General features: G+C 45.3%; 3 protein-coding genes across 5 annotated transcripts; 1 reads left to right on the top strand and 2 right to left on the bottom strand.

Moving 5' to 3' along the window:
• Positions 1 to 908: 908 nt before the first annotated feature.
• dhps (deoxyhypusine synthase) lies at positions 909 to 12051 on the bottom strand. 3 transcript variants are annotated; one of them, XM_031813976.1, is made up of 10 exons: positions 11915 to 12051; positions 11078 to 11280; positions 10354 to 10503; positions 9925 to 10046; positions 5460 to 5556; positions 5224 to 5310; positions 4775 to 4880; positions 2566 to 2669; positions 1934 to 2059; positions 909 to 1602 (listed from the first exon to the last, which is right to left on the bottom strand). In XM_031813976.1, the coding sequence occupies exons 2-10, from the start codon at positions 11273 to 11275 to the stop codon at positions 1510 to 1512; spliced, it is 1083 nt and encodes a 360-aa protein (XP_031669836.1). In that variant the 5' UTR covers positions 11276 to 11280; positions 11915 to 12051; the 3' UTR covers positions 909 to 1509. The 3 variants fall into 3 exon arrangements, with proteins under 3 accessions (XP_031669836.1, XP_031669837.1, XP_031669838.1); XM_031813977.1 differs by having other exon boundaries at positions 11918 to 11967; XM_031813978.1 differs by having other exon boundaries at positions 11820 to 11952.
• A 403-nt stretch (positions 12052 to 12454) lies between these two features.
• Positions 12455 to 14053, top strand: LOC109877732 (guanine nucleotide-binding protein G(I)/G(S)/G(O) subunit gamma-12-like). Its single transcript, XM_020469936.2, has 2 exons — positions 12455 to 12589; positions 12896 to 14053. Exons 1-2 carry the CDS (start codon positions 12497 to 12499, stop codon positions 13019 to 13021), a joined length of 219 nt encoding a protein of 72 aa, XP_020325525.1. The 5' UTR covers positions 12455 to 12496; the 3' UTR covers positions 13022 to 14053.
• On the bottom strand, positions 13292 to 21274 carry fbxw9 (F-box and WD repeat domain containing 9). Its single transcript, XM_020469935.2, has 8 exons — positions 20733 to 21274; positions 20343 to 20476; positions 19977 to 20124; positions 18640 to 19678; positions 18168 to 18316; positions 16909 to 17112; positions 15745 to 15810; positions 13292 to 14405 (listed from the first exon to the last, which is right to left on the bottom strand). Exons 2-8 carry the CDS (start codon positions 20462 to 20464, stop codon positions 14331 to 14333), a joined length of 1803 nt encoding a protein of 600 aa, XP_020325524.1. The 5' UTR covers positions 20465 to 20476; positions 20733 to 21274; the 3' UTR covers positions 13292 to 14330.
• Between the last annotated feature and the right edge of the window lie 1430 nt (positions 21275 to 22704).

The following is a 22704-nucleotide window of genomic DNA, read 5'->3' as shown; positions in this document are numbered from 1 at the left end:
TGTCCAGGGCTACAATAAAATGTGTTCTGTAGGGGGGCTTGAGGACTAGCGTTGGGAAACACTGTGCTAAATTACTCAAATGTAGTGTTGCTGGTTTCTGGTTATTACGTTCATCTAAGACATAGACAACCAGGTCAGGGGAGTTCCTTACTCATAATTGACCTTATGTCATCAATGAAGTATAAGGGAGGAGCGAAAACCCAGACACTCAGCCCTCTGTGGAATGAGTTTGACATATGACGTAACTGTTGTGCTGCTGTCATGTGTTGCTCCCATGTTATGTTGTGTTGCAACCATGCTGTGTTGTCATGTGTTGCTGCCATGCTTGTTGTTGTTTTAGGTTTTTCCTTAATGTAGTGGTCTCTTGTCATGACGTGTTTTGTCCTATATTTTTATCTTTAATCCCCAGTCCCCGCAGGAGGCTTTTTGTCTTTTGGTAGGCCGTCATTGTAAATAAGAATTTGTTCTTAAGTGACTTGCCTAGTTAAATAAAGGTTCCATTAAAATATATTAAATGTATAACAGTGCACAGCAAAATTGGGCTGCCCAATTTTTTTAAATGTTCTACACTTCGACTTTTGACCAATCAGATCAGTGCTTTCTACAATATTTGGGCAAAATATTAGAATTGAGCTGCCTGTACTCAGCTGTAGATTTGCTCACATGATGCTGATTCATGTGAAGTATAAACACTCTGACTGATTGGCAAGTACAACCATGTACACAATGGTAGCTAATGCCTCCAGATCACTGTCAGAGATGATATACACTGTAGCTGGAAGAGTTGCAGTCAAGGACTATTGTATATGTGTGTGCCCAAAGTGGGTGAGGCAGGGGAGACCCCTTATGGTCATTTCAAGTACTACAGCATTGCAGAACGTTTTTGGGAGAAGAAAACAAGAGGTAGTAAGACAACATCAGATGTTTTATTCTGTAATAATGGAAACATTCTGAGGTTGTTAATATTAATTTACTCATACATGAGTAGGTACTAGGTAATAAATAAATACATTTCACCTCAGTAAGCGTTTTTGAATAACAGTGCATGCTCCCCTAAAGAGACCCTCTCACTAACTTTAAGAAAATAACAACATATCTTATAAGTTTACCATATAGTAATGTCTCACTCAGCAATGTCATTCTCAAACGTGCCAGTATGCACGCATACACACACACACACAACTCATTGGTACATGGCAATTCAAGTCATTCAACAACAAAAACACTTACGCTAAATGTACCCCGTAGCAAATACTTATTTCTGAAATAATGGAGAGAGAAGTCCGTAAACAGAACATCATGTCTAAAAATAGATCACTGTTATATGATGCATTATCATGATGTGGCAAGTGAATCAACCCTTTGAAAGTTCTATATCTTGAAAACTTGATTGCTGACATGCAAAACATTTTGGGGCTGTAATCAAAAGTTGACTAACGAAACAAAAACAAGTGTTTTTTTGTGGATTATTCCTTTAAGTGTGGAGTGGGAACACCTTGGTTAGTTTGGTTATTCTTTCTTGTCAGGAATCAGCTTGTCAGCATGGTGGGCAAACGTCTCAGCTACCAGCAGTGGGAAGACTATGGAAGCATCAGCGTACACCTGGAGAGAGAAACAAAACACAGAAAGGAAACAGAAGCCTAAACATACAGATCTCTAAGAGACATTTCTGGAGATGGGAATGGAAAGAGCCATTGGAAAAGGTTCAACCTGAGTTTGTGTTTTATCTTTGGTCAATCTAATGCATCTATCAAGAGTTCTGGGGGCGCTGCTCTCCTGCTTGACCCAGAGTTACACTTTCACTTCATCTATATTAGCATAAGGTGAGGCCCAAAGCACATTTCCATCGTCGGGTGGCCAATAAAGTTAGATTATTTTCTCTTCCATCCATTAACCTTCAGACTGGGGATAAGATAGCTGGTGAGTGAGTTACCTTGACTGGCTTGGCATCCATGCGGATCTTCCCCCAAGACACTGCCTCATCAGGCCTGGCCCCTGAGTCGGAACCATCAAACTCCTGCCCAGTGTTCACAAACACTGCATAGTCCGCTCCATTCCTCTGAGGAGGGGGGGGGGTTACATTAAAATAAAATGGTTTGACCTGGTTGGTTAGTTAAGGTTGCTAAGCACCTGTGTCGGGGAAGCTACTCTGAAAATATAGTTTACCAAGCTACCAACTACTTTGAAAAAGTAGTTCACTACATCCAAACTACTACATGATAAAACTACAATATCTCAATCTGAAATGTTCTGGACTACAAATTGCAAGAACAGTAGTTCGCTACACCACTACATGGCAGAAAAGTCATTAACTACTGGAAACACTACCAAGATTTTAATGTAGTTCAACTACCAGCAAGCAACTGCAAAATGTACTTCCATTACTACATGTAATTTACTACCCCAACACTGCTAAGCACGTCAACTTTCTAACTGGTGAGTTGCGACAGAACAAAATGATAGGAAAATAGGTGAATTGAACAGTTCATAATTTACACCAACATTATAATGAAGGAATATGATCATAGAGAACATTTTATAGTCGTAGTAATAGTAGTTACTTACCATCAGATTGGCATTGGCTATATGGTGTTTGACCAGGCCCCCACCCAGAATAATCATCCCTGTCCGTTTGGCAAACACTGCCTTGCTGTTCAACCTGCGGATATCTACAACACAGACAGTGTTATCAGCACAATACATTACACACCACCCTTCAACTACAAAACCAAGCACACCACCCTTCAACTACAAAACCAAGCACACCACCCTTCAACTACAAAACCAAGCACACCACCCTTCAACTACAAAACCAAGCACCAAAACAGTGACATATACTATTGAGTGCATAGATATCTGGAATGAATGTCACCAAGTGGCAAGTTTGTGGTGGATGAGATTTGTACAGTAGAAGTCGGAAGTTTACATACATTTAAACTCAGTTTCACAATTCCTGACATTTTTTCCAAGTAAAAATTCCCTGTCTTAGGTCAGTTAGGATCACCACTTTATTTTAAGAATGTGAAATGTCCGAATATTAGTGGAGAGAATGATTCATTTCAGCTTTTATTTAATTTAAATCAAATTCTCAATGGGTCAGAAGTTCACATACACTCAATTAGTATTTGGTAGCATTGCCTTTAAATTGTTTAACTTGGGTCAAAGGTTTCGGGTAGCCTTCCCAACTTCCAATAAGTTGGGTGAATTTTGGCCCATTCCTCCTGAGAGCGCTGGTGTAACTGAGTCAAGTTTGTAGGCCTCCTTGCTCGCACACGCTTTTTCAGTTCTGCCCACAAATTTTCTATAGGATTGAGGTCAAGGCTTTGTGATGGCCACTCCAATACCTTGACTTTGTTGTCCCGAATCCGTTTTGCCACAACTTTGGAAGTATGCTAGGGCTTAATTGTCCATTTGGAAGACCCATTTGCGACCAAGCTTTAACTTACTGACTGATGTCTTGAGATGTTGCCTCAATATATCCATAATTTTCCATCCTCATGATGACATCTATTTAGTGAAGTGCACCAGTCCCTCCTGTTGCAAAGCACCCCCACAACATCATACTGCCACCCCCGTGCTTTCACAGTTGGGATGGTGTTCTTCGCCTTACAAGCCTCCCCCTTTTTCCTCCAAATATAACAATGGTCATTATGGCCAAACAGTTCTATTTTTGTTTCATCAGACCAGAGGACATTTCTCCAAAAAGTACGATCTTTGTCCCCATGTGCAGTTGCAAACCATAGTCTGGCTTTTTTTATGGTGGTTTTGGAGCAGTGGCTTCTTCCTTGCTGAGCGGCCTTTCAGGTTATGTTGCTATAGGACTCGTTTTACTGTGGATATAGATACTTTGTACATGTTTCCTCCAGCATCTTCACAGTGTCCTTTGCTGTAGTTCTGGGATTGATTTGCACTTTTTGCACCAAAGTACGTTCATCTCTAGGAGACAGAACGAGTCTCCTTCCTAAGCGGTATGACGGCGGCGTGGTCCCATGGTGTTTAAACTTGCGTACTATTGTTTGTACAGATAAACGTGCTTCCTTCAGGGGTTTGGAAATTGCTCCTAAGGACTAACCAGACTTGTGGAGGTCGACAATTTTTTTCTGAGGTCTTGGATGATTTCTTTTGATTTTCCCATGATGTCAAGCAAAGAGGCACTGAGTTTGAAGGTGGGTCTTGAAATATACTCACAGGTACACCTCCAATTGACTCAAATGATGTCAATTACCCTATCAGAAGCTTCCTAAAGCCATGACATCATTTTCTTGAATTTTCCAAGCTGTTTAAAGGCGCAGTCAACTTAGTGTATGTAAACTTCTGACCCACAGGAATTGTGATACAGTGAATTATAAGTGAAATAAATCGGTCTGTAAACGATGGTTGGAAAAAGTACTTGTGTCATGCACAAAGTAGATGTCCTAAAAGACTTGCCAAAACTATAGTTTGTTAACAAGAAATTTGTGGAGTGGTTGAAAAATTAGTTTTAATGATTCCAACCTAAGTGTATGTAAACTTCCGACTTCAACTGTATTTACAATGTAAAGCAAGGCAAGTGTGTGGTCTCACATCACCAAAGGAAAGAACTGGCAGCAGCTAGCCTAGCGGTTTGAGCTTTGGGCCAGTAACCGAAAGATTTGAATCCCTGACACGACAAGGTGAGAAATCGAGGCCTGAGCAAGGCATTTATTCCTAATTGCTTCGGTAAATCGCCATGGATTACAAAAATTGGAATGTACACAGACAGAACCCCAGTCCTCACGTCTCCTCTCTCTCTTACCATCTACTATATCCAGCACCAGCCCAGGGTTTTTATATGAGTGGAAATAGATCATGTCCCCAATGGATCCATCTGTCAGAGCAGGGCTGAACACTGGGATGTCATTCTGCAACAGAGGTTGAAAATCTATTGATTATATGAACACAGCCTATTGTAACTCGATGACGGCTACAGGGAGGGAGGGAGGCAAAGAGAGAAAATGTGCACGACAATTTAGTGTATTAGACAGTACCCACAAACAACTGATACAGCAACAAATATGAACAATAACATTATGATCCGTTAACCTTGTAGAGGTCATTGTGATAGTGTAAGGTGAGGCCAATGAGGGGCTTGAGCCCCCTACTGTACATTATACTGGTGAGTTTAGAGAGGGGAATGATAAAGATACTTCACAAATGGAGAGAGAGGGGAGGCTGATGAGAATAGTGAGCCCCTCCAGTCCTCACCTTATAGGCCCAGTAGTAGACAGACTCTGGGTTGTTGATCTCTTTGCCCAGACGGTGGATCATCTTGGACGGGGTCCAGTGGGTGCCCTAAAGGGTTTTAAGAGGTCAAAGGTCAAATGAATGTGACAATACCAGCAACACCAGGATGATAAACTTTTTTGATACATTTTACCCCAATGAATACAACCCAGACACAGAAGATGACATTTCCTGTACGAAGGGTTAAATTAGCTCACCTCATCTTTCTGCTCCTGCACCATCTGGTCCAGAATGGGCATCAGCCAGTCCTCAAACTTACAGTAGTTATCATTAGGTACCAGGAGGTTACCTATTCTAGAAAGAGAGCGACAGCAGAGAGAGAAAAGAGAGAAAAGATTAATGACAATTTAGTGTATTAGACAGCATCTACAATAACAACAACTGGGTGGTCGAGCCCCAACTGGGTGGTTTGAGCCCTCTTCACCGTTAACTCAGACACCAGCCAGCTTCAGCTCGGTCAATACCTGCCAGTCTGCACAGCGCGATATCAACCCAAAACATAGACTTTTTCTCTACCAGATTACCGGATTCCTGCCGCAAGCTCTGGATCATTACACCGGATCATCGGAGCTAGCTAGCTGCAACCGAGTGGCTACTACTGACTAACGCCTCTGTCCCGAAGCAAGCACCGAAGAGGTCTACCAGCTAATTATTGGGCTACAATACTTACTTTGCCAATTGGCCTGGCCCCTTTATTGACGACACGGAGCCCCTCTTGATCCATCACAACTGGTCTGCAGACGTAATCGTCCGAGGTGGTTTCAACAGGCTTTTCCGTTGCGATGCTGCTGAAGACCCATCTGCTAGCTTTCTGAATCACCGTGTCTCCAGCTCACCAAGTGTAGTAGCGACTACCGAATGGCTCCCTGACTCGCCTATTGCTGCTCATTTGACCCTATGATCCCTCAGACACTCTCCCGAATGTCAATAAGCCTTTTCTACTGCCATTTCGGTTAGTTATGATTGTCTTATTTAACTGTAGAGGCCCCAGCCCCGCCCAACATGCCTTAGATAGCTCTTTTGTCCCAGCCCCACACATGCGGAGACCTCACCTGGCTTAATAGGTGCCACCAGAGACACAACCTCTCTCATCACTCAATGCCTAGGTTTACCTCCACTGTACTCACATCCTACCATGCCCTTCTCTGTACATTATGCCATGAATCTATTCTAACATACCCTGAAATCTGCTCCTTTTATTCTCTGTTCCCAACGCACTAGACGACCAGTTCTTACAGCCTTCGGCCGTACCCTTATCCTACTCCTCCCTTCCTCTGGTGATGTAGAGGTTAACCCAGGCCCTGTAGCCCCCAGAATCACACCTACTCCCCAGGCGCTCTCATTTGTTGACTTCTGTAACCGTAAAAGCCATGGTTTCATGCATGTTAACATCAGAAGCCTCCTCCCTAAGTTCGTTTTAATTCACTGCTTTAGCACACTCGGCCAACCGTGATGTCCTAGCCGTGTCTGAATCCTGGCTTAGAAAGCCCACCAAAAAATCTGAAAATTCCATCCCCAACTACAACATTTTCCGACAAGATAGAACTGCCAAAGGGGGCGGAGTTGCAATCTACTGTAGAGATAGCCTGAAGAGTTCTGTCATACTGTCCAGGTCTGTGCCCAAACAATTAGAGCTTCTACTTTTAAAAATCCACCTTTCCAGAAATAAGTCTCTCACCGTTCCCGCTTGTTATAGACCCCCCTCAGCCCCCAGCTGTGCTCTGGACACCATATGTGAATTGATTGCCCCCCAGAGTTCGTACTGTTAGGTGACCTAAACTGGGATATGCTTAACACCCCGGCCATCCTACAATCTAAACTAGATGCCCTCAATCTCACACAAATTATCAAGGAACCTACCAGGTATAACCCTAAATCCGTAACCATGGGCACCCTCATAGATATCATCCTGACCAACTTGCCCTCTAAACACACCTCTGCTGTCTTCAACCAGGATCTCAGCGACCACTGTCTCATTGCCTGCGTCCGTAATGGGTCCGTGGTCAAACGACCACCCCTCATCACTGTCAAACGCTCCCTAAAACACTTCAGCGAGCAGGCCTTTCTAATCGACCTGGCCCAGGTATCCTGGAAGGATATTGACCTCATCCGGTCAGTCAAGGATGCCTGGTCGCTATTTAAAAGTGCTTTCCTCACCATCTTAAATAAGCATGCCCCACTCAAAAAAAATGTAGAACGAAGAACAGATATAGCCCTTGGTTCACCCCAGACTTGACTGCGCTTGACCAGCACAAAAACATCCTGTGGCATACTGCATTAGCGTCGAATAGCCCCAGCGATATGCAACTTTTCAGGGAAGTCAGGAACCAATATACACATTCAGTTTGAAAAAGCTAGCCTTAGCTTTCTAACTGAAATTTGCATCCTGCAGCACTAATTCCAAAAGGTTTTGGGACACTAAAGTCCATGGAGAATAAGAGCACCACCTCCCAGCTGCCCACTGCACTGAGGCTAGGAAACACTCACCATCGATAAATCTACGATAATCGATCATTCCAATAAGCATTTTTCTACAGCAGGCCATGCTTTCCACCTTGCTACCCATACCCTGGCCAACAGCTCTGTATCCCCCGCAGCAACTTGCCCAAGCCCCCCACCCCACTTCTCCTTCACCCAAATCCAGACAGCTGATGTTCTGAAAGAGCTGACAAATCTGGATCCCTACAAATCAGCTGAGCTAGACAATCTGGAACCTCTAAAATGATCAGCCAAAATTGTTGCAACCCCTATAACTAGCCTGTTCAACCTCTTTCTTAAAGTCTGCGATCCCCAAAGATTGGAAAACTGCCACGGTCATCCCCCTATTCAAAGGGGGAGACACTCTAGACCCAAACTGTTATAGACCTATATCCATGCTGCCCTGCCTTTCTAAAATCTTCAAAAGCCAAGTTAACAAACATATCACCGACCATTCGAATCCCACCATACCTTCTCCACTATGCAATCTGGTTTCCGAGCTGGTCATGGGTGCACCTCAGCCACGCTCAAGGTCCTAAACGATATAACAGCCATCAATAAAGACAGTACTGGGCAGCAGTCTTCATCGACCTGGCTTTCGACTCTGTCTATCACCGCATTCTTATCGGCAGACTCAATAGCCTTGGCTTCTCAAATGACTGCCTCGCCTGCTTCACCAACTACTTCTCAGATAGAGTTCAGTGTGTCTAATCGGAGGGCCTGTTGTCCGGATCTCTGGCAGTCTCTATGGGGGTGCCACATGCTTCAATTCTCGGGCCGACTCTTTTATCTTTATATCAATGATGTCGCTCTTGCTGCTGGTGATTCTCTGATCCACCTCTACGCAGACGACACCATTCTGTATACTTCTGGCCCTTCTTTGGACACTTAACAAACCTCCAAACGAGCTTCAGTGCCATACAACGCTCCTTACGTGGCCTTCAAATGCTAGTAAAACTAAATACATGCTCTTCAACCGATTGCTGCCTGCACCCACCCGCCCGACTAGCATCACTAAGCTGGACGGTTCTGACTTAGGTATTTGTAGTTGTCCACATATTCTAGGTGTCTGGTTAGACTGTAAACTCTCCTTCCTGACTCACATTAAGCATCTCCAATCCAAAATTAAATCTAGAATCAGCTTCCTATTTCGCAACAAAGCCTCCTTCACTCATGCTGCCAAACATACCCTCGTAAAACTGACTATCCTACCAATCCTTGACTTTGGCGATGTCATTTACAAAATAGCACACAGCAAATTGGATGCAGTCTATCACAGTGCCATCCGTTTTGTCACCAAAGCCCCATATAGTACCCACCACTGCGACCTGTATGCTCTCGTTGGCTGGCCTTCACTACATATTCGTCGCCAAACCCACTGGCTCCAGGTCATCTATAAGTCTTTGCTAGGTAAAGCCCTGCCTTATCTCAGCTCACTGGTCACCATAGCAACACCCACCCATAGCACGCACTCCAGAAGGTATATTTCACTGGTCATCCCCAAAGCCAACACCTGCTTTGGCCGCCTTTCCTTCCAGTTCTCTGCTGCCAATGACTGGAACGAATTGCAAAAATCACTGAAGCTGGACTTCTCTCCCTCTCTAACGTAGAGCATCAGCTGTCAGAGCAGCTTACCGATCACTGTACACAGCCCATCTGTAAATAGCACATCCCCATATTGTAATGTATATATTTCTTTGCTCTTTTGCACCCCAGTATCTCTACTTGCACATCATCTTCTGCACATCTATCACTCCAGTGTTAATGCTAAATTGTAATTATTTTATCTCTGTGGCCTATTTACTACATTTGCACACATTGTATACAGATTTTTCTATTGTGTTATTGACTGTACGTTTGTTTATCCCATGTGTACCTCTGTGTTGTTTTTGTCGCACTGCTTTGCTTTATCTTGGCCAGGTCATAGATGTAAATGAGAACTTGTTCTCAACTGGCCTACCTGGTTAAATAAAGGTGAAATTATTACTATTATAAAAAAATATATATATTTTTAAACATGGCCAATATACCACGGCTAAGGGCTGTATCTAGGCACTCCGCGTTGCATCATTCTTAAGAACAGCCCTTAGCCGTGGTATATTGGCCATATACCACACCCCCTCGTGCCTTATTGCTCAATTGTATTATGATCTGCGATCCATAGTAGAGGTGATAGCGCTCTACCTGTTGATGCCTCTCTGCCTGAGCTCCTTGCCAGACAGGCTGAACTCCCCCAGGTAGGTGGGGGCCAGACACTTGATGAAATCCTCCTCGATTCCCCCCGCTGTAGTCACTATCACGTCCACCTGTTGGGAAGGCCCACAAACACATGTAGCATTTTACTAGTGTATATGATCACCTATATGCACTGGCATCTTGAAGTGAGTGTTTATGTTGTAGGGGTGTCAAACTTCATTCCTGGAGGGCTGCAGTCTCTGCTGGTTTTTATTTTCCATAGGTGTCCAATTAAGACCTCAATAACCAGGTGGGGGCAGCTCCAACTAATCAAACACCTTAATTGATCAAGTACAAGTGAGGAATGACAGCCAGCAGACACTGAGTGCTGGAGGACTGGAATTTGACACGAGGGTGGGATGCTGTATAGGACTGTACCATTTTGTGCTGTGCCAGGTAGCGGATGGACTCCCTCACTCCAGAGCTGATGAGGTTGGAGGTGTACCCCAGGAAGATGGTACAGCCCGAATGGGAAAGGGAGGAGCCGCATCCTTCCTCTTCCTCCAGCGGCTCCAGACGCTTCTCAATCTGTGGTTATAAATAGATGACAGAAGGAGAGAAATATAGACCACATACAGTATGATAAAAGCTCTCTAATAAAGGGCTTTAAACATTTCTCCCTCTTCTTATTCCTCTCGCAATCCCTCAAAAAGCAAGGCCTAGAATCAGACAAGGAATGCCGTATGTCTACATAAATACGCAACAACTTGGATGCTAACATAACTCTCCACATCCCCAATTACTAGGCATCTTATCCCCTTATACATCCTGGGATGTTTGGAGTAGGATCCCTAGTTCCCCCCTGTACACTGATCTTAGGTCAGCTGATTCTAGATCTGTACCTAGTAGAGCAACTCCTACACAGAGCGGGACATCCTCTGACCCAATGACAACACTAGCCTGCTCCCAGATCTGTGCTGTGTTGTCAACTCCTATGGTCATTGTGAGTTGTCAAGACAACACAAACAGATCTGGGACCAGGCTCTGAGAAGGCATCTCAACTCCCTAAAGGTCTAGAGATGGATGATATCATCTAGCCTGGAATACAACCTTTTATGCTCTGTTTTAACATAGTTTTACTGAGCATATCAGTAAGCCTCACCATCCTGTTGATCTCCTGTATGGCATGGGCCACACTGCTAGCCTGGAAGCCTGTGGTGAGGAAGGACTGGAGCAGTGCATGGTGGTCCACTCCCTGGTTGAAGTCATAGCCCTTGATACGGGGCATGTCGTCTGGGAGGGCCGTGCTGGGCATCAGCACCGCATCCATGGCCACGAAGGGGGCGTGTTGTTCCGCCATGCCGTCTGTCAAACACAAGGAAACAAATCAAAAAGGTATGCAACGGTTGCATAAAGAGTGCTGAACATTCATTTTACCTAAGTGTCTGCAAATATAGTTTTAGTGGCTTTCAACCTAGAATAGCTACAAGCAAAATGATCTGACTGCTGGAAACCTGTAGTTCATGTTGAAAAGGTTTGCAAAGTGTCAGCACCATTATCAACTCCTTAAATCAGTCAACTCTTCAGTAGCTAGCTAAATCAACAGTCAACTCTCTTCAGTAGCTAGCTAAATCAACTGTCAACTCCCTGAACGATTCTGATTCTACTGTATAGCTGGTGGCAAGCAACACTATTAGGATCCTGCCTTGTATTGTGCTTAGTAGCAACTTATAGAGACAGCATTCTAACGTCCTCATTCAGCACATTTCATGACACCGAGATCAAAGTATAGCAGACGTTAGTTAGCAACTAACACTCCAATGCCTGCGGACTGCCTGGCTTGCAACTAGCTAGCAGCTAGCTAGCTATCCATTCTCTATTGGCTTAAAAACAATTACACGCACTGACAAATGAAGCAACAACGTTTTTTGAATTGGAGAATGCTGAAACTAAAAAAAGGTATCATTGTATAAAGACAGCCAAAACATTAGCAACACACCACAGGTCTAGAGCTCTGACATTCCCCATGCAGCACACGAAACAACTACGGAAAGCGCAAAGGTTCAAACGTAGCAACGCCTTCTGGTGAAAGATTGTGTTCTGTATGCATCCTTCCTATGCTTATCATCATGTGCGTCAACATTAATCTCACTCACACAGTCTCTTTTATCATCAGTGAGGGATGTGTGATGTTGATGTGACATTTCCAGGACTGTGTATGTAACCTTTAAACCTGACACACATCACAGCAGCTTTGAAGTGGCCTCCACAGTAACCACAAAGAGCAGAGGGGGAGACCAGAGGTTAAAAAGGGAGGCCAGATGTCACTGACAGAAATTGGGACCTCGACGTAGGCTCACATAGCCTAGTGTTAGAGTGTAACAGTAACTTTTCCATTATTATTTCAAATCTAAATCCATATTTGGAGGTGGAACAGGTTTCTGTGTGTTCGGCAGGTTTAACATTTAACTCAACAATTGATTGCAATTCCATTCATTTATTTTCTCTCACTTTGGAGTGGAAAGAGGGAGTTTCAGCTTGCTGTCTGGGACTAAAAGTGGGAGTCTCTCTGGAGGAGGGGATGTCAGGGAGGGTGTGCAGCAATAACAGTGTGATGCAGGCACGGAGGACTGTGGAACAACTACGAGTGGAGGCAAGCATGGAGAGGATCAAGGTGAGAGTACACTAAAGTAGCCTGTGTAATGAATTAGTTGGAGGTAGAATTTCAAATTAATTTGGAGAATGACAATTTTGTTGATCCAATACTTTCATTTGATGAATCAAAAATAAGATAAATTGTGGGAGCAGTGCAGAGCAGTCTGATGCAGAACGGATCAAGGAAAATGTGAACTTACCCCCACACTCGTCTTAGGACACATCAATAACTGTGTATTGGGAATCACCTTTCTTCTGAATGTACAATAACCTCAGCTTTGAGACAAGCTTTAGGTTATGGCTGTTCCTTACTTCTTCCTCCCAGATCTCCACAGCAGCTGCCCAGCTGGTGCAGTACTGTCAGGAGCACAGTCGCAGTGACCCCCTCCTCACCGGCATCTCTGCCTCCTCCAACCCCTTCAAAGACAAGAAGACCTGTGTCCTGCTGTAGAAAGGCTGCCCCAGGTCACTGCTCTCTGGTGCTGCATTCAACAGTGCTTCATCATCAGTGAAACGTTTTGATGCCAGGCTACTTCAACATGTCCTACTTCAACATGCCAGACGTGTTGGCTAAAGCAAAAACTGACTGGATGGTACAGAATGGGTCACGTTGTAACTTCAGCATGTGGCTTGCAGTCCAGAATGTCTCAATAACAAAGGAGAGCAAACTGTTTATATCTTCTTGACATTACAGAGGGTACACTGGTAAACAATGAATTGATTGAGTGTAAACATTTTATTCATAACAAAAGAAATCACACATTGCATATTTACAAAATCTGAATCATTTGGGTATTTCTATGCAGTCAGAGGACTCTTGCAGCAGGTGAAGAAGGGTCGCAGATAAGGAGTTGGCATGGAGATTGATTGTTGCTAAGGACAGTGTGTGTAATAAAATAAACTTGTAACAAATAATTAGTGAACAATGCAGTACTATTGGGTTTTGCACTCAAATGAGCCACTTGAGCGAGGTTGATGTGTGTAACGCTTTCCTACAGCGCTTTCCTCAACAGTGCAGAATTAAATAAAAACGTTAAGAGTTGGTAAAGTAGTTACACTAAGAGAAAATGACAAAGAGAAAGAACTCAAAACAGTGTAATTGACAAACAAGTGCTGTGGTACTGAGTATAAGAACGCCACTACACACATTATGACAGTTAGACCAAAATACTTTACAATCAGTGTGTCAGAACAGCTTGACTGATTCTTTCCATTGTGTTTCCGAATCTGTTTCAATTGTCAAAGAGAAAAATACTTCATCTATTTTCTAGAGACCAACTGTCTGGAATGCTGGTGGCGGAACGTCCTCATTTTAATTAACAAGCTAAAACCAGGCCATTGCAAAATCAAGTCATGTACAAGTGTTTAAAACCCTTCAGTAGTGCTGTGCCTCAAATTAACTCCCAAATCCAGTTTATGTGAAATCGTTTGAACGAGTGCTGGGTCAACAACACAGGGACACAGACAGAACTACACCATGAAGTGCTATTATCTTAGGCCTTTTCTTTTACATTAGTTAAGGAAGCCTTTGTGTTCTTTTCTTATTTTCTTTGATAAAATACATGGGAATCACAGACACACTAAATATGTTTGGCTTGTATATAGTGTTTTGGGTAAAGCTAAGAGCACTGGTCCTTCACGTCAACATTCTCACAGCATACAGTATGAGAAAGTATATCATTTAAATGACAGACCATTATACGTCAGTTATCTTGCATCACTTCAGGAACGTAAGTAGATTAGGGTGGGTGTTGCCCCCCTCACCTCCTGGCCCTCCACACCTCCACAAACATTTCTCCTGACGCGATCGCCAGCACTCCTGCTTCGACACTCAACTACAGAGAGCGAGAGGAACAGAGACAGAGCGAGAGGGGGGAACAGAGACAGAGCGAGAGAGGGGAACAGAGACAGAGCGAGAGAGGGGAACAGAGACAGAGCGAGAGAGGGGAACAGAGACAGAGCGAGAGAGGGGAACAGAGACAGAGCGAGAGAGGGGAACAGAGACAGAGCGAGAGAGGGGAACAGAGACAGAGCGAGAGAGGGGAACAGAGACAGAGCGAGAGAGGGGAACAGAGACAGAGCGAGAGAGGGGAACAGAGACAGAGCGAGAGAGGGGAACAGAGACAGAGCGAGAGAGGGGAACAGACACAGAGCGAGAGAGGGGAACAGAGACAGAGCGAGAGAGGGGAACAGACACAGAGCGAGAGAGGGGAACAGACACAGAGCGAGAGGGGGAACAGACACAGAGCGAGAGGGGGGAACAGACACAGAGCGAGAGGGGGGAACAGACACAGAGCGAGAGGGGGGAACAGACACAGAGCGAGAGGGGGGAACAGACACAGAGCGAGAGGGGGGAACAGACACAGAGCGAGAGGGGGGAACAGACACAGAGCGAGAGGGGGGAACAGACACAGAGCGAGAGAGGGGAACAGACAGAGCGAGAGAGGGGAACAGAGAGAGCGAGAGAGGGGAACAGAGAGAGCGAGAGAGGGGAACAGAGAGAGCGAGAGAGGGGAACAGAGAGAGCGAGAGAGGGGAACAGAGAGAGCGAGAGAGGGGAACAGAGAGAGCGAGAGAGGGGAACAGAGAGAGCGAGAGAGGGGAACCGAGAGAGGGGAACAGAGAGAGCGAGAGAGGGGAACAGACACAGAGCGAGAGAGGGGAACAGACACAGAGCGAGAGAGGGGAACAGACACAGAGCGAGAGAGGGGAACAGACAGAGCGAGAGAGGGGAACAGACAGAGCGAGAGAGGGGAACAGACAGAGCGAGAGAGGGGAACAGACAGAGCGAGAGAGGGGAACAGACAGAGCGAGAGAGGGGAACAGACAGAGCGAGAGAGGGGAACAGAGAGAGCGAGAGAGGGGAACAGAGAGAGCGAGAGAGGGGAACAGAGAGAGCGAGAGGAACAGAGAGAGCGAGAGAGAGAGAGGAACAGAGAGAGCGAGAGAGAGGAACAGAGAGAGCGAGAGAGAGAGCGGAACAGAGAGAGCGAGAGAGAGGAACAGAGAGAGCGAGAGAGAGGAACAGAGCGAGAGAGGAACAGAGAGCGAGAGAGAGGAACAGAGGCGAGAGTAAAACAGATCTTTCTTCAATCAGATCAAGGTAGGAGGCTAAGGAGAGAGGCTATCAGCCATCAGAATCTCAAAAGGAAAAATGTGATGCGAGAGACTCACCCCATTGACGCCTGCTTGGTGGTGTAGTGTGCACAGCGTCCTTGGAGGGGCACAGGGGAGGTGCACCTGGAAGATGAATGGTTGATAAGATAGGAACAGGGAATGAAGAAACATGGATGTGTTCATTCATGTCATCAATGCACACTCTTTGATAATGGTTTAATGTTGTTTGTAACCGAATGGGCAGTGAAAATGATTGTCCTCTTTGAGGACAATAAAGTAGCCTATCCATGTATTTAAAACCCCCAAACAGAACACCATTACAACAGAGCTGAATAGATATTACTACACATGTTCAAATAATTCTTGTACGGTGACGCCAAAGAAACAGAACCATCCTCAGATGGACAATAAAGACATTCTATTCTAGTGGGCTCCAGGGTGGGGGTGCTCACATTACTCAATGATTCCCTAGCTGATCCAACCCTGCGTCTCTCTGTTGTCGTAGGAAGAAAATGCTGACGCGCAAACAGTGAGCTGCTTTACAAGTGTGCACATTATTATGTGCACAAACATTTGTTAAAAACACTGACTGAGGCCCAGAATATGAAATAATGATAATATGAAATTCTCTTTTTGGTTTCTGTCATGGTAGGACGCAGATATAATATTGCTGGAATTTGTTTTGCATGGGCCTGGGCACTCCCAGGTGGGTGGAGATTTCACTTAAGGACCAATGGAATGGTCGGAAATAATCAAACTCCACCCGACCGGGGGACCGAGCCATGTAAAACATCACCATCACCACAGTCTATGTCGCTGTTGCTTTCGGTCTCACATACTGAATGCTCTGGCTATTGGCAGCCGTCCTCGCCCAATCGCGTTGTAGCACTGCTCATACTACAAGATACACAATCAACACAATCAACATTTCTGACGTCAAAGAAAATTATCGGGACCTCCGACAGGGGTCTGGAGAATGGAACAGCAATCATCGGTGAGTCCTTGACCCACTCAAACAAACTACATGAGTGCACACGTACTGATCCTAGTCCAAATTAATACGATTTCACCCAGATCATGTAAATTATTCTGGGACAGCAAAAACGTGGCAAATTCATGGCAAAATCGTGTAGTGCATGCCTGGCATAAACCAGAAAGAATGCCATGCCCACCATTGTTTCACAGCATTCAGACTGGTTTAACCAGGCTAACAGGACGTACCTTGATGGTGCGGTCAGCGGAGCAGGTGTAGAGGCTCCCAGGGGACCTGTGGATGCCGGTGACCAGTGAGGTGTGTCCCACGTCGAACTGGGAGAGGGGCTTGAAGGAACCGGCCTGCATGGAGAAGGCATGGAGCATGCCCTGGTTGTCCCCCGCCCACACCTCACTGTCACTGTAGCACATTGACAGCAGGTAGGAGCCCAGCTGGGAAGAGAGAAGACAAACCACAATGAAGACACACATACTAACATATTATAGCCTGGTCCTGGATCTGTTTGTGCCAACTCCTGTCATTGTTGAACCAAATAAGACAAAACAGGACAAGAGGAAGGGTGAGAAATTAAGGAACTTGTCTGTCGGCATTAAAGACCAAAATGAGTTAAAGAACATTTTTATCAATAAAAAAAGTATACCAGTTTAATTTAAGGACCAAAACTTGACAGCTGTGACAGAGATTTGCGATGTACCGAAACCATGGCACATGGTTAATGAACTGATATGCAAAATGACACCGGATTCAAAATGTAGAATGTTTTCATTATTATACAAACTTCTTGCAACCCATAGAATGTTATATATATGGGGGATTCAACCATTCCAGCTCTGTAGATGTTCCTGTGAAGAGACTTGTTTTGGTACTGTCCACATGTAGCTTGTTTTTGGTCGCAGGTTCAGGAATGGCTGAAAAAGTTTACCTGGAGCTAACTCTGCAAATAGCACTGCTGGGTGGTTTGTGGAGTTATAGTCAATCGATCAATAACATAATACTTTTAGTAAAGAATCTTTCATTTACAATCTGTAGAAACTATGATAACAGAAAGGTTGGAAAAGCATTCCAGCTGAAGCTGGTTGAGAGAATGCCAAGAGTGTGCAAAGCTGTCATCAAGGCAAATGGTGGCTACTTTGAAGAATCTCAAATTTAAAATATATTTTGATTTGTTTTACACTTTTTTGGTTACGACATGATTCCATGTGTTATTTCATAGTTTTGAGGTCTTCACTATTAGTTTACAATGTAGAAAATAGTAAAAATAAAGAAAAACCATGGAATGAATAGGTGTGTTCAAACCTTTGACTGGTACTGTATGTATATTATTATATATAAATAAATAACAGTATTCATTTTTATATCTGTGTCTACACATACCTGTGATGACTTGAAGTACCCAAAAATACTTTGAAAGTCTCCAGTAATATACCCTCCCTTTGCAACCCTAAATATAATACTATTCTTATACTGTGTGTATGCGTGTTTGTACCTGTAGTTTCTGTAGGGTTTTCCCTGCTCTTCGGTCGTAGATGACCACAGTGCGGTCTTTACTCCCAGAAAGGATGTACTGCTCGTCCGCTACCAGGCACAGCACCGCGTTGCTATGGAGACGCAGGCTCTTTACCAGAGGTGCCGCCACTGCAGTGCAGACAGATCATGACCTCATCATCCAGCGACATCTGACAATGTTAGTCTGTCAAATTCCATAAACCCATTGATAGTTTCTGGATTTGCTCTAATCAGATGATATATTCTGAATGGGCAGTTCATTTGGCCAACCAAAGGATAACACATAGAAATATAAATTACTAGAACAGGTAAAGGTCCTTAGTCCAATTACCCCTCAGTAAGTCTATTTCTATACGATAACCATTATTATTGTTTGTGTTCACTTTTATCGACTGATGTAGTCTCTGTTCTATTAAATTAGATTATAAGTACCCATCTTATGAATCACTCACCTCTTGTGTCGTAGACGCTGACCTTCTTGTCGTAGGTGCCGGCCAGCAGCACGTCCTTCTGGGGGAGGGCCAGGCAGAGCACGGCAGCCCGGGCCATGATTAGGCCCCTCTCAGCTCCTTGGGCCCCCAGGTCCCATAGCCGCACTGTGCTGTCGAAGGAGCCCGAGGCCAGCAGGGGTCCCCGGGCCGCCAGGCACCACACCCAGCCTTTGTGGGTGCTGAAGAGGCCCTGGCCCCCCAGTGTATGGAGCAGCCTGCCCGTGGAGCCCCCTTCCCGTAGGTCCCACAGGTTCACGTTCCTGTCACGGGAGCCTGAGGCACACAACGCCCCGTCGCCCCCTACCAAGAGGACCGAGTTGACCTCAGCGATGTGCCCCGAGGGGAGGGAGAGGCGCTCCAGGGCTGGGGGAGGACTGGGAGCGCGGCTGGATCTGTTTCTCTCCCCCTCGCTTCCCAATCTCGGGCCCGCTATGTAATCTTGACTGTCTCCATCCGTCAAAACTCCCACTCGCTCCTCCACCTCGATGGCCTCCAGGACACCTTGTTCATCATCTCTCTCCTCCATCAGGGCCTCGGCTGCAGCCTCCTGCCTCTCCTCCCCAACTCCCATCGGTAGATCCCCTTCCCTATCTTGCGGCATATCTCCCTCCTCTATCAACTCCTCCCTATCCCATGCTACCGCCATCACGCCCTCCAATTGAAAACCCACTTCATCTACCCCTTCATCCACTTGGGGTCTGCCCTCTTCCACCTCCTCCCACTCTCCAATCCCTTCCTCTGCCAGGGCCTCTCTATCCCTTTCCCTCTCCTGGGCCCTCTCCACCTCTCTCTCCCTCTCTGCCTGCTCAGCTTCCCTGGCAGCACTCTCCCCCTGGCCCGTCCAGCAAGCGATCAGCTCCTCCATCTCCAGGCAGGCCGAGGGCCAGTCAAAGCCATCTCGTGGCCCCACGGGGAAGGAAGCTCTGGGGCCAGTTAGCCTGCGTGCCCGCAACTGCCACGCCGTGCTGTCCTTACCCACATTTCCCAGGGTGTGACACACCTGTAGAGGGAGAGACATGGACCTGATTCACACTGTAGGACTGGCCTGAATAGTACTAGGCTGGCTTGGAAATGTTATTTTCTCAAGATCCTTTCCAGCAGCTATGATGGATGTGTAACCAGGTCATGACAGCCCAGTACCGCCCTCAAACATTTATTTTTTCAAATGTCCCTAGCCTAGCATGGTTTCCAGTCTTTTATGGCATTAGCCAACTCTGTCATCAAGGGAAACAGATCTGTTATCAAGCAGAAACAGATCGGCATCCAGGAAAGGTATGACGCTGTCCACTGACACACACCTGTGGCAGGACCGTGATGACACACTGTGCTGGGAGGTGCGAGGCGATGCGAGCCACCATCTCCCACGGCAACGACAGCAAGCCGCTTCCTTCAGCAGACGGGGAGGGGCTTGGTTCAGTAGAAGGGATCTGAGAGCCTGGGGGCAGCCTGTGAAAAACAATTGTGTGTTATACCCTTCTTACACTTCCGTGTCAACCCAAACTGTACAGGCGCTGACACGTTGTCACATTGTCTTTTCCAGCACGGTTCCAGCTACTATGGCGGGTGCATCAAAACCAAGCCAGCAGTGCTCATTAGTGCACTACTAAGTATAATGGAACTGTTCTGAAAGCAGGAAGACTGTTGTGAAGGTCAGAGGTACTAACCACAGCTGTCCAGGCCTAGAGGCTTCATTGGAGGGCTGTTTCAGTGGTGCCGATTTAGCTTCTTTCTCCCCTCTCCCGGCCCCTGCCTCATCATGCCCCACAGTGACCCGAGGCTCAGACATCCAATCCACTTACTGCAGGAGAGTGCATCATACATTTGTTTAATTTCAGACTCTCAGCTAAGGCGGTCCATCATTGACTGGCACAATCAAATTGTAAATAGGGTCATGATTGTGCATTCATTGCTAACAAACAGAATACCTACAGTAAAAAAAGTAACATCTATACACCACAGTGGTAACGGAACTTTATAACGTTAATTGCCCTTGTAATTTGACAGATACCGGCAACAAGTGTAATGCTAGCAAGCTAGTTAGATGATGCACTTACCCACACTTCCCTATGTCACTTATGGGGAGGTCCGACAGACAGTTCATTTGACAGCAGTAGCCTTAGTCAGTCCTCGTATGCCTTCTCTCGTTTTAACTGTATAATGAATATTTTCAATATGAGCACGGTGCGAGACGAAAAAGCCTAACAGCTAGACAGCGACGGTTACTACCGGGCGTTGGCTGGTACTATACTATCAGTGTCAAGCACGCTAACTTGCAAGATGGTATTTGTTTGCCAATCAAGCGAGTAATCCTGGAACTGATCACATGTACAAGTTCACAACTGTGCTAATCAGCTCCTCGATATTTAAAGAAAATACTGACTGATTCTTCTTCTCTAAAAAATCAGTTAGAAATGAGTTGCTAGCTACAGTAAGAAGTTGATCCTTCATTCAAATTAGGTTTCCACTAGCTAGATAGCTGTATTGTAAAAGCAAGGTGAGCAGTGTGGTTAAGGTTACGTTAAAAATGAGATTTTAATAAGATAAATTCTAGAAATAGGTACGGTTTATGACTGCCAGTGACGCGACGACCCTAACAAATGGGGTTTCTTTTCCGGCGCATTCGACATTTCGTCATTGGCCTAAATTGTAAACAAACCACAATCTGTTTTTTGTTTGGTTATTTGTGTGTACACTAGCTGTTTATTGGCTTTTGTAAAGTGTATTGTTAATTTAAGTTTTAAAAAATGTAAGTCAAAAGGATCAGCATAGGATCAGTTTTGACAATGGTTTACAATAATTGCATTCATACATTGATAGGTCTGCACATTAAGCATAATCCATAGATTGTCAGGCAGCTGTCGGAAGGTTGTAGAACAAGCTGAGTTCAGATCCTCTCTTTTTTTTATTTCACCTTTATTTAACCAGGTAGGCTAGTTGAGAACAAGTTCTCATTTGCAACTGCGACCTGGTCAAGATAAAGCAAAGCAATTCAACACACAACAGTTATACATGGAATAAACAAAACGGAACAAAAAAAACAAGTCTATATACAGTGAGTGCAAATGAGTTAAGTTAAGGCAATAAACAGTCCATGGTGGCAAAGTAACTACAATATAGCAATTAAACACTGGAATGGTAGATGTGCAGAAGATGAACGTGCAAGTAGATACTGGGGTGCAAAGGAGCAAGATAGATACAGTATGGGGATGAGGTAGGTAGATGGGCTATGTACAGGTGCAGTGATCTGTGAGCTGCTCTGGCAGCTGGTGCTTAAAGCTAGTGAGGGATATGTGTCTCCAGCTTCAAAGATTTTTGCAGTTCATTCCAGTCATTTATTTTATTTCTGTTATTTTACCAGGTAAGTTGACTGAGAACACGTTCTCATTTGCAGCAACAACCTGGGGAATAGTTACAGGGGAGGGGGATGAATGAGCCAATTGTAAACTGGGGGTTATTAGGTGACCGTGATGGTTTGAGGGCCAGATTGGGAATTTAGCCTGGACACCGGGGTTAACACGACGACTACTCTTACGATAAGTGCCATGGGATCTTTAATGACCTGAGTCAGGACCCCTGTTTAACATCCCATCCGAAAGACAGGACCCAACACAGGGCAGTGTCATTGGGATATTTTTTTAGACCAGAGTGCCTCCTACTGGCCCTCCAACACCACATCCAGCAGCATCTGGTCTCCCATCCAGGAACTGACCAGGACCAACCCTGCTTCGCTTCAGAAGCAAGCCAGCAGTGGTATGCTGCTGGGCAGCAGAGAACTGGAAGGAAAGACGACCAAAGGAGGAATTGGCTTTGGGGGGCGACCAGTGAGATACCTGCTGGAGAGCGTGCTGAGTGGGTGCTGCTATGGTGACCAGTGAGCTGAGATAAGGCAGGGCTTTACCTAGCAGACTGGTAGATAACCTGTGGCCAGTGGGTTTGGCGATGAGTATGAAGCGAGGGCCAACCAAAGAGAGCTTACAGGTCACAATGGTGGGTAGTGTGTGGGGCTTTGGTGACAAAACGGATGGC

Source organism: Oncorhynchus kisutch, unplaced genomic scaffold, assembly GCF_002021735.2.
Source record: "Oncorhynchus kisutch isolate 150728-3 unplaced genomic scaffold, Okis_V2 Okis06b-Okis10b_hom, whole genome shotgun sequence".
Lineage (NCBI taxonomy): Eukaryota > Metazoa > Chordata > Actinopteri > Salmoniformes > Salmonidae > Oncorhynchus > Oncorhynchus kisutch.
Note: the sequence above shows the minus strand (reverse complement) of the source record. Positions and strands in the feature narration are given on the sequence as shown.

Bases quoted from the DNA above. Each gene is read 5' to 3' on its own strand.
- dhps (XM_031813976.1), bottom strand. From the start codon at position 11,275: ATGGCGGAACAACACGCCCCCTTCGTGGCCATGGATGCGGTGCTGATG. The intron at 10,504-11,077 runs GTGAGGCTTACT...TTATAACCACAG, and splicing joins TACAGGAGATCAACAGGATG to ATTGAGAAGCGTCTGGAGCC. The intron at 1,603-1,933 runs GTAACTCACTCA...TTCTCTCTCCAG, and splicing joins TGGATGCCAAGCCAGTCAAG to GTGTACGCTGATGCTTCCAT.
- fbxw9 (XM_020469935.2), bottom strand. From the start codon at position 20,464: ATGTCTGAGCCTCGGGTCACTGTGGGGCATGATGAGGCAGGGGCCGGG. The intron at 20,125-20,342 runs GTTAGTACCTCT...TGTTTTTCACAG, and splicing joins TCTAGGCCTGGACAGCTGTG to GCTGCCCCCAGGCTCTCAGA. The intron at 19,679-19,976 runs GTGTGTGTCAGT...CTCCCTCTACAG, and splicing joins TCATCACGGTCCTGCCACAG to GTGTGTCACACCCTGGGAAA.
- LOC109877732 (XM_020469936.2), top strand. From the start codon at position 12,497: ATGTCAGGGAGGGTGTGCAGCAATAACAGTGTGATGCAGGCACGGAGG. The intron at 12,590-12,895 runs GTGAGAGTACAC...TCTTCCTCCCAG, and splicing joins CAAGCATGGAGAGGATCAAG to ATCTCCACAGCAGCTGCCCA.